Source organism: Olea europaea, chromosome 5 (assembly GCF_002742605.1).
Source record: "Olea europaea var. sylvestris chromosome 5, O_europaea_v1, whole genome shotgun sequence".
In the NCBI taxonomy this organism is placed as follows: domain Eukaryota; kingdom Viridiplantae; phylum Streptophyta; class Magnoliopsida; order Lamiales; family Oleaceae; genus Olea; species Olea europaea.
In genome coordinates this window covers 6589583-6600643 of record NC_036241.1, presented here as the reverse complement: position 1 = coordinate 6600643, position 11061 = coordinate 6589583, and the positions used below count along the sequence as shown (strand labels likewise).

General features: G+C 35.6%; 1 protein-coding gene across 1 annotated transcript; it reads left to right on the top strand.

The window, feature by feature from the left end:
* Nucleotides 1–1934: 1934 nt before the first annotated feature.
* Nucleotides 1935–3346, top strand: LOC111394501 (probable carbohydrate esterase At4g34215). The gene is made up of 2 exons (XM_023020357.1): nt 1935–2611; nt 2859–3346. The coding sequence occupies exons 1-2, from the start codon at nt 2018–2020 to the stop codon at nt 3123–3125; spliced, it is 861 nt and encodes a 286-aa protein (XP_022876125.1). The 5' UTR covers nt 1935–2017; the 3' UTR covers nt 3126–3346.
* The last annotated feature ends 7715 nt before the right edge of the window (nt 3347–11061 follow it).

Here is an 11061-nt window from a genome sequence, read left to right as displayed (position 1 = left end):
TTTCCCCCCTTTTTCCTTTTTGTGTTTTTTTGGGGGGTTTTTTTTTTTTTTTTTTTTTTTTTTTTTTTTTTTTATGGCGTTTGAATTATGTTGATACCTTCATAACATGTACCATATTATTAATTCCATATGCTGTTTGGATAAAAATCATTTTTCTAAATGTCGATAAAAAAATAATGGAATATATAGTTGAAAAATTGCTGATCCCATATAATATATAGTTAAAATTAAAATTAAATTTTGATTTAAATTAGGGCTAAAAAATAAGAAAAAAAAAGAAAGTACCCCTACGTGAGTAAAGAAGTCAAAATGACTTTTGAAATAGGAAAATAACGATAAAAAAATTTGATTTTTTGTGATGAAAAATTACTACCAAACAGGATCTTAGTCTCATGTGTTAGATCTTATATAAAAATATAATATTCGCACCGACATAGCATTTACACCTAAAGTCGCCTTTTCTATTGTATTGTCTTGCGTTTGCTGGTAGGTGAAGTTGACTTTTGACGATAAAAGATGCTTAGCCCACGATCCAACCATTTACATAGAGAAAAAATTACAGTTGAGGTCTTAATTTATGAATGTTGTAGCAAATAGGTTCTTAATAATTAATTCTTACCATATAAGTGTTTAACATTTGTGTCTCCTTATAAAAACTTTAAAAAAATTTTATAAGTCCATGACTTTTTCTCAAATTTTATACAGGGAGATATCTACTATACAAGTGGTTAACATTTGTGTTTCATTATAAAAACTTAACAATACTACGAAAAAGATCATGTACTTGTAGCAAAATTCAAAAATTAAATTGTCAAAAAGAAGATTACATTCTTATTTTCAATTAGGCCTCCGTTTGTTTCTTATTTTTGAAAGAATGAGAATGAAAAATATAATTGTTATGAGTCCCACACTAGAGATAGAAATTCAAATTTTGTGACTTGATGTGATGGATAACGGTTATATTTTTTATTTTAATGAGGAAAAAATAAGAACCAAACAGGGGCAGTATGATAAACAAATAAAAGAGAGATTTTTCTACCTACCAGACACTTCCTCTTGCCACGCCTTTTTCATGTAGCCCCTTCGCTTGGCAGGGATTGAGGAGAGTAAAGTGGTGGACGAACCTGGTGGGAGGTTTAAGAAATATGGCAAGGATTGTTGTGCAATTATGGGGGGAGTTGGAATGGAGATATGGAGGATCGAGAGAGACTTGTAGATAATATTTTCTAAATTCGACAATGCTTCTTTTATTGTTAAGCAAATTGAGTAATAATATTAGATTCAATCAAGTACTTTCTAGTCTTGGGGTGCTACCCTTTTGGGAAGGGATTGATGTATATAACAACCTCTTTTGGAGAATTGCCAGGGTGCTGAAATTAATAATTAATCAACCACAACTTGCATGTCGTAGTTGCTTGCTTCTTCTTTTCTTTTTTATTTATTTATTTAATTATTTGTGGTTGTCTATAATATCATTCCAAACATTGTCTACATAACTTGTAAATGACTTCTTAGCATTGAAAATGTGCAGTTATTGTCCACTGGGGATCAAGCTCCTATAAATTTTGAAAGTTTGGGATTCAGCATTCAAAATAATAGATTGAGGACTCGTTGACAAAAATCATGCATTCAAATAATTATAATAGTGCCATTGAAATCCTATCAATTATGAAGGAAATGGGGATGGAAGTTAAAACAAGATACTTGTTTGGTAGGAATTTTAATAATTGATTTTTTGATCGTTAAAAAAAAAATAGGTCTTATCTATGAGAGAAAAATTCAAAAATGACGATTAAAATAGTAAAATAACGATCAAAAAATTGATTTTAACTAACTTTTAAGCTGTACCAAACAAGCTCGAGGTTTTAGAATTTGAACAGCCCAAAATGTCTTATATAATTGACATATTTTAATCAAGTTGGTGTGAAAACAAGAAATTTTCTTGCTTTCAGAATGGTTTAGCCTATTCTATACAGGAGGCTTTTAGCCTCCTAATTCTTTGCGCACTCAAAAGAGAATGTTTGCTTTTGTTTGGTTGATGCTTTTGTTCTACTCTTCTTTGGTCACCACTCAAGATCTGTCTCATGACTATGTTTTACAAGGTAAGAACATCATAATATTAGCCGGACAAAGCAATATGTCTGGTCGAGGAGGTGTTATCGACAATAGATGGGATGGTTTTGTTCCTCCGGAATGCCATCGGAATTCATCGATCCTCCGGCTTAGTAAAGGGCTTACATGGGAAGAGGCGGAGGAGCCTCTCCACCGTGATATCGATGTAGATCGAACGTGTGGAGTAGGGCCAGGGATGGCATTTGCAAATTTAGTTTTGGCAAAGGATCCAAGCCTCGGGGTGATTGGTTTGGTCCCTTGTGCTGTTGGAGGAACGAATATAAGCGAGTGGAGACGTGGCAGTGTCCTCTATAATCAGCTCATTAACAGGGCTAATACAGCGTTACAAGATGGAGGAATAATTCGAGCACTTTTGTGGTATCAAGGTGAAAGTGATACCGTAATTCACAGCGATGCTAAATTGTACAAGAGGAGATTGGAGAGATTTTTCGATGATTTACGATCTGATTTGATGTCTCCTACTCTTCCGATAATCCAGGTAATCTTCTTCAAATGAATAGTATTTATCTGGGAAACTGTTAACAAGTAAGATTCTTGAAAACCCAATTGGAATCAGCAACTAGATTATGTACTACAAACGTGAACTTAAATTTTTAGCTTTGTAGATTAAAATTAGATTTTTAGTATATTTGATTAAACAAGTTTTGGGTTAGTTAAAATTAATTATTGACTTTAATTTGATAATTTTTATAGTAAGTGAATTTGCTCCATTGCTTGTGATGCAGGTGGCATTGGCATCAGGAACAGGACCTTATATAGAGATAATAAGAAAAGCCCAGTTGGAAACCAACCTTCAAAATGTGAAATGTGTTGATGCAAAGGGATTACCATTAGAGCCTGATGAATTGCACCTCACAACTTTGGCACAAGTCGAGTTAGGTAAAATGTTGGCTGATGCCTTCCTTCAAAATGTTCCTGTACCTGTTCGGAGTAATGCCCCAAAGAGGTTCAACAATTTTTTTCTTGACTTGCTTCGACCACCATTTTGGTAGATCTTGCACACGATAGCATAAATATATTGTGTATTTTGACACGAATGTGTTCTTCTTTCTTGATCTACTTAGAGCAGATACACCTAATACACCTATGAAATTAGTTTTAGCACTTGTATTTCCGAACATGCTACAAGACCATGTTTTTGATAGTCCAAAAATATTTTCTCAAATTTTGAGAGAAGAGTTCAAATAAAAGCAAAGTAATCCATTAATGTTCACATATTCTAGGTAGGCATTAAAAAAATTTAGTTACACATTTTTTTGCTTTGCGAGAGCTGCTTTATCGCACTTCTTTACAAGCAAAGTAGTACGAGAACGATCAAGCTACATAACGATAGTACTATAGATAATATTTACTAAAATTTGGTGTGAAGCTCATTCAAACTACCATAATCTAGATAATTGCATCGCTTGCCAATATATTTGGCTCCTGTTCGACGTATTAGCAATTTTTTTATGATGAAATGTGGTTGAAAAGTTGTTGATCCAATAAAATGTGTAATCAAAATTAATAGTTAATTTTGACTTAAATTTTTATAAAATGTTTAAGTTAGAACAAACAGGGGCTTGATATAAATATCAGGAATTAATGGTAAATTGCCAAAACTGTTCGTAATATGCAAATTTGGAGTATCATACAAATATAATGGCTATAATGAATAATGTTGAAAAGCACATTTTTTAATTTTCTTTCAGTAAACAAGTCTTGTTTTGAGTTAGTAAAGTTTAAAAAAAATAAAAAATAAAAAAAAAATAAATAAAAATTCTTAAAATAGCCTTAAATCAAAAGAGACTACGTATTTTTTATTTACTCATTGTACTTGAGGTCTCTTGATCCTTCAACTTCACCTTAAGTTCGACTAGTACATTTTCTTAGAAAAAAAAAAAATGGTACCACCGTAGGAAGGAATTTTAAATAAAATGCAAAATAATAACAACAACAACAACAAAAACAACAACAACTACTACAACAACAACGAAAGAAAGAGAAAAGAAAAAGCTTGAGTTGAGGGAAATGATTTTAGATGGACTTCAATTCAATTAGTCAAGCAATGGGTCACTAAAATTGTTTTAACGAAATTTGTTGACCCCAAAAAATGTGCCAACAGGTATTGCGTTCCGTTGAAGTGCACGTATATAGATTTAACACGCGATCACAAGTGATGAACTGATAGTATTCCAAAAGTGCGAATATTATGGCGGTTGTACGTCATTAATTGAATGCTTATTAGGACTCCGGTATTTGCCTTGTTGAAACTACTATGTTATAATTGCTAATCACAGACGAATCAATAGGAAATAAATAGAGTGAGTGTGGCGGTGTAAATGTTAATTTTCACAAGAATGAAGAACAAGTATTTTGTAGTATCAAGAGTTGCATTATTCCCTTCTATAGTATTCCAAAAGTGCGAATATTATGGCGGTTGTACGTCATTAATTGAATGCTTATTAGGACTCCGGTATTTGCCTTGTTGAAACTACTATGTTATAATTGCTAATCACAGACGAATCAATAGGAAATAAATAGAGTGAGTGTGGCGGTGTAAATGTTAATTTTCACAAGAATGAAGAACAAGTATTTTGTAGTATCAAGAGTTGCATTATTCCCTTCTTCCTACAAATAAGCTACACATGGATAATCATCATTAGATAAAAGACTCTCCTAGTTCTTTTAAAAGATGTCCATGTGAGTTGCTTATTATTCAACGCATCATTATAGCTCCTGTAGATTCAAGTTGATAATATCAAAGTATAAACTTTTTGAGTCAACGAACTTCTGGTTCATGGCAGTATTTAATTCAACCATTTGTATAATTGTATGATATATGTTAGATGAGAGTGTATGAAAATTTTATTTTATCAGCTTTTGGCCAAATAAAAAAGAAGTTATCCAAATATATTCAATACTATTTTCTTGCATCTTTTCAATGTGATATCCATTGCAGCTAATATCCTTAAAATCAAGAAAATTTCTTCTAAATTTGCTAAAATAAAGTGTGTCGTCAATATATAATTTTGTATTATTTTGTAAAATGATAAAGAGCTCTTCCGAAGTTTTCAATGATATTCGATGCACTTGATATTGTATAAATTATCTTCTGCTAATGTTAAGTCCAAAAAACATTTTTAGTCTTGAAGAATAACATGCGTAGTTACATAATCAATCAAATAGGTATCTTGAAAATTCGTCATGAAACTTCACTAAACGTTGAAGAATTATGCTTTCATGCTGATAATGTATTATGAGAAGAGAGAATAAAAGTGAATAGACTTGTGTGTATTATATTGAGAACCGGTACCACATATTTATAGGGTATGATTATGAACTTACTATTTATAGGTTGTAGAGGTGAAATTATCGTTCACTGACAAACGTACTATTTACAACAATAATTAAATTTTTAGGAAATATATTAGAATTTGAGTTGAGGAACTTAAAACTATATATATTTTTAAAATCAATTAAAATCCTAACTGAGAAGTTGTCACACCTCAAAAATATAGATAACCATAAATTACCCTGTGTAGAAATGATATTGATGACTTAATCTGGACATAAGATTTTACACATATTTTTAAAGATAAAATGAAATAAGTATCTTCACAATAAGGTCTCTGTATATTCTTGCCTCGTCACCTATGATGCACATATAGTATGTTATGACCAAATATTATATAATCCAATTCCAACATATTTATCTTAAGGATTCCAAAGTATCTACCATACCATTTCAAAAGTCATATGTACAATACATGATTCTCTAAATAAAATACAACAGATTATAAGACCAAAACAACATTCCATAAGATAACACTACAGGTCGTCGTCCATATACATCAAACTTCAGAATCCTATAAAAGTTTCACAGCTAGCCTTGACCTCTATGAAGTCCCATACTTACTTACAATGCAAGAACTACATAACCTAATGCTCGATAAGCAAAAATTATGCACATCATGAGTATGAGTAACAATAATATATGACACCATGTCATTTACTTTAAACATTATGCTTAAGATGCATCATAATCAAATATTCATCAAAGTCAACTTAAAATAACTTCAATTGAGATCTTTTTTGGGCCCTTGACCCACATACTATGCACCGGATAGAACTCTACACAATATCAATATCAATATCAATAATCAAATGACCAATATGAGATTGATATAGACGAGTGGACCACTCTATTGTGACCACTAGAGGCCCATCCCCTAATTGCCCCTATATTACCCAAGAAGATCTTTAAAACCTCAATATTTCAAATGCTCTGTTTTCAAAGAAAGCAATTAGGATAATTGATGCAAATGACATTGTAAAAGCATGAAATGCATGAATCATATTGGTCAAATGTGTAATATAAAGTTCGGGGTATTACACCAGGGACTCGGCTTCGACTTACTTTGTGAAATAGTCTATAACAACGATGATAAAACTTGCACTTCCTCTACCTTTGAGCAGGGGACCTATGAGATCCACGCCCCACTTGGCGACGGGCTATGGGTTGCACACTGCTGTCAATTCCTAGGATAGTTGCCTTTAAATGGGGGAGAAGCGTTGACATTTGTCACATTTTCGCATAAGCTGAATGACATCCTTTTTTCAATGTGGGCCAACAATATCCCTACCTCAGAACTTTCCTTGCCAACGCCAAACCTCCTAAGTGGTTACCATACACGTCTTTGTGGACTCACATGATATATAAGTGGCTTATTCTCTCCCAACACATTGAAGGAGGGGAGAAGAGAAGACCATCTTATAAGGTATGTCATTCAGTAGTGCAAAATGAGCTGACTTCCTCTTCAATTTGTAAGCCTCTTCTTTGTTGTCGAGGAGGACCTGGTCTTTGAGATAGGCCATAATAGGCTGCATCCAGGTCGATGTTTCTCCTACCCGCATTACGTCCAAAGTAGCGATGGAAGGTTGGAGAAGGTGCTCAAATGTGACCACCATCAACAACTCTGAATCTTTAATGTTGGCTAATTTTGATAATGTCTCAGGATGGGAGTTCTCGACACGTGGGATTTGGGCTAATTTGGACTTTTGAAGGAAAATAGTAGGTCCTTAACCAACCTCAGATACGCAACTATGCTCTTGACACGGGCTGTAAAGTTGCCGTTAACCTAGCTAACGATCAACTGAGAGTCGTTGTTGATGAGCAACCTTTTTACTTACATTTTCTTGGTTGGCCAACGAACAACACTTCATACTCAGCCACATTTTTAGTAGCTTTGAATCCAAATCGTACTGCAAAATTCAGCTTGTGGCCTTCGCAGCTCACTAGGACTACGCTTGTATTTAAGTTTGCTTCCCCAACGAAGTCATCCACGAACAAGTTCCAGGTGGGAGGCTTTACAGGCTCCATTGTTTCCTCCATCAATGAGGCATGGGAAAATTTGGCTACAAAATCAGTTAAGACTTGGCCTTGATGGCGGCTCTATTGTTGAAGTAGATGTCAAATTCACTGAGCTCTACTGCCCACTTTAACAACCTTCCCGAAGAATTAGGTTTCTGAAGCACCTGCCTGAGAAGGAAGTTGGTCAATACGTTTATTGTGTGGGCTTGAAAGTAGGGCCTTAATTTTCTAGAAGCCGTGGTCAAGGCCAGGCTAACTTCTCCATATCGGGATGACGAGTTTTCGGAGCCAGTAGCATCTTGCTGATGTAGTAGACAAGTAGCTGAGCAGTTTCCTCCTCTTTGATTAGGACGGCAAGCCCTCATTGGAGAGGGCCAAGTAAAGTTGTAGGGCTTCTCCGGGCTTAGGTTTCGAGATGAAAGAAGCTTGCCCTAGGTACATTTTCAAGTTTTGGATGGCCTCTTCACACTCATTTGTCCATTGGAACTTCTTTGCCCTTTCGGAACCTTAAAGAATGTGAGGCATTTGTCAGTGGCCATCGAAATAAAGAGACTTAATGTAGCCATATGACAAGTTAGGCTTGGACCTTCTTAAGCTTTTGGGGAGACTTTATCTCAATCAGAGCACAAATTTTCTCGGGATTTGCTTCAATACCTCTTCGGTTGACATGTATTCCAAAAATTTACCGAACGTGCACTTGAGGGAGTTCAACCTCATCCTATACCTCCTTAAAATTTGAAATGTCTCGTTTAGGTGAGCTATGTGATCATCTGCTTTGAGACTCTTGATGAGCATGTCATCTACATAGACCTTTATTGTTTTCCCGATGAAGTCGACGAACATCTTGTTAACAAGCCTCTAGTAGATGGTTCCAGCCATTTGGGCTAGCATTTTTTTAGCTTGAATGACATCATTTTATAGCTATAAAGACCTATATCGGTGATGAAAGAAGTGCTTTCCTCATCGATCGGGTACATAGGAATTTGATTATAGCTTGAGTAGGCATCCATGAAGCTTATTAATTCATATCCGGCCATGTAGTCCACCAATTGATCTATCCGTGGTAGGGAAAGCTATCCTTGAGACACGCCTTGTTGAGATCAAATAAGTCAATGCACACCCTCCACTTTTCATTGTACTTCTTTACTAGCACCGAGTTAGAGATCCACTTTGGGCATATAGCCTCTCAGATGAAGCCATTTCTGATTAATTTTTATGCTTCTTCCTACATGGCCTCATACCTTTCCAAATTGAGAGCTCTTATTTTTTTGTCTATGCGGGGCAGCCTTGGGATCAATTTTTAAATGATGGTAGTTGACCTTGGGATCAATGCGCACCATATCCTCGTGCCATGTAAAGATGTCAAGGTTCCTATGTAGGAAGGTCCTTGAGCCTCTCTTTGACTTTCGAGGACAACCTTTTTCCACCTGCAATAACTTTGTGAGATCCAAAGGATCTACTGGGAAGCTTTCCAACTCCTCCACTGGGGCCATTTAAGGCTCGGATTCAATCGCATGGGGGTCTAGTTCATTGAGAACGACCACTTCCTCAGGGACGTCCAGTATCTCGAAGTCCTGTTGCCGAGGGCCTTGCTTGTGGGGTCGTCTATCATCTCCATGTCAACTATCACCACATTGACATCCCTGGGCTCTACCTTTCTGATTGAGTTCAAATAGCACTCTCGGGCCCCTCTTTATCTCTCCTAATCGTTGCTATACCTTGCTCAGTCGGGAATTTCATACAAAGATATTGAATTTATGTAACAGCTCCCAAGTCCTTCAGGGCTAGCCTACCTAGAACTCTATGATAGGTTGACCTGCTATCCACAATCAAGTGTTATTTTCCTATCTCAACCGTAAGTGTTATTTTTCTGTAAGCGTGATGATATCTCTAGTGAAGCCATAGAGGGGGGTGGTAACGGGAGTGAGTCCATGATCCAAAATCATTTTGTCAAATGTGGCTCCAAAGAGAATGTTGACAAAGCTGCCATTATCCACTAACATTTGTTTTAGCCCATTTCGGGCCACTATGGCCCTTACAACTAAGGCATTACAGTGCCAAAAGTAGATACCTTCTGCATTTTCCTTAGTAAATACAATTGGTGGTACTTGGCTTTTTTGGGGGTTGCCATCCACTATGTAGCTAGTAAGTGGGGAGCCTTTAGCCTCTCAGGTGTAGTTTTTTTACGCATTATATTCATAACGAAAACAAATTTGATCACAAATAGTCACATAAAACACAGGTATAGTTACGAACAATAATCTGGTCACAGATAAATATTTGGAGATTTTTCTACAGTGAAGTATGGGAAGAGATTGTTTTCAATTTTTGGAGATTTTTTTATTGCAGATGTCGGAGCAATAGTCGAAGTGGTCACTAAAGAGGACATCAGAGTAGTCGTGAGAGTCTATGGCCGCCTCCAATAGGAAGAATGGATAGGGAGAGGATAGAGAAGAAAGAGAGAATGAAAGGGCTTGGATTCGAAATTTGGTGTGATTAATTATATTATATTATAATTAAAAATTTAATAAATTGATTTATCACCTGATTTTTAAAAAGTTTTATGGAGTTTGTTAGTTTTCAAATGTATTTATTATATATAGGATTATGCATTGTTCCCTTTACCAAATAGAATTCGAATAGGATTCCAAATAATATTTCAAAGGGAAAATTGCAACAGCGATTCTGAACCTTTAATTGTTTTGCAAAATTTACCCTAATCTTCATTTTATGTCACCCACAGTCTCAAACCTTTCAAAAATATCCACCTGTGGTCCAAATAGATGGAAAAACATCCATTGGACCGCTAGTTGACCTAGAATGTGTAAAAATTAGATATTTTAACCATTTTAAGTAGAGCGTTTTCGTCAATCTCATAATAACTATATATTTTTCAATAAAAAAATACATTATAAAGTAAGGGACAACTAAATCAAAAGCAAAAATAAAAATCGAGTCACTATTTATCCACCCCCACCCACCATCCCCATCTCATTAATTCCAAACTCAACCCCCAATTCGCCATCATAGTGATAATTACATGCTCTTTAACATCGAAAGGCCTCGGGTTGAGGCTGAAGCTCCACCATTTAGTGATACCCACGCACCAAAAATGGTCGGAATCCTTATCTCCGACGAAACCCATGCAAGCCCACCTTCCAAGTCGACTAAGCACCTCAATACCCACCTATTGATACCCTTGTAACATCAAACAAAGCTGTAAAATCCAAATCTACAATCAATTCGTCAAGCCCAAAAATTCGAACCTCTCAACGTCAAATTCGGTGTTGACGGTGCAACCCATGATTGCGGACCACCTATCCTAGGCCCGCCTCATCAAGGTGCATCTACTGGTAACATGGGTTTTGGTTTTGGTTTGTAGCTGTGGCTGTGGTTGTGGTTTGATGGTAGTGACAATGATTGGTTTTGATTTGATGGTGATGGTAGTTGTGGTGACGACAATGAGTTTTCTGATTTTGGGTTCGATTTTGGTATTAGGGTAGGGTGGGGTGGGGGATAGGGTGAAGAAGATAAGTTTGATTTTTTTTTTTTTTTGTTTTTTGTTTTTGATTTAG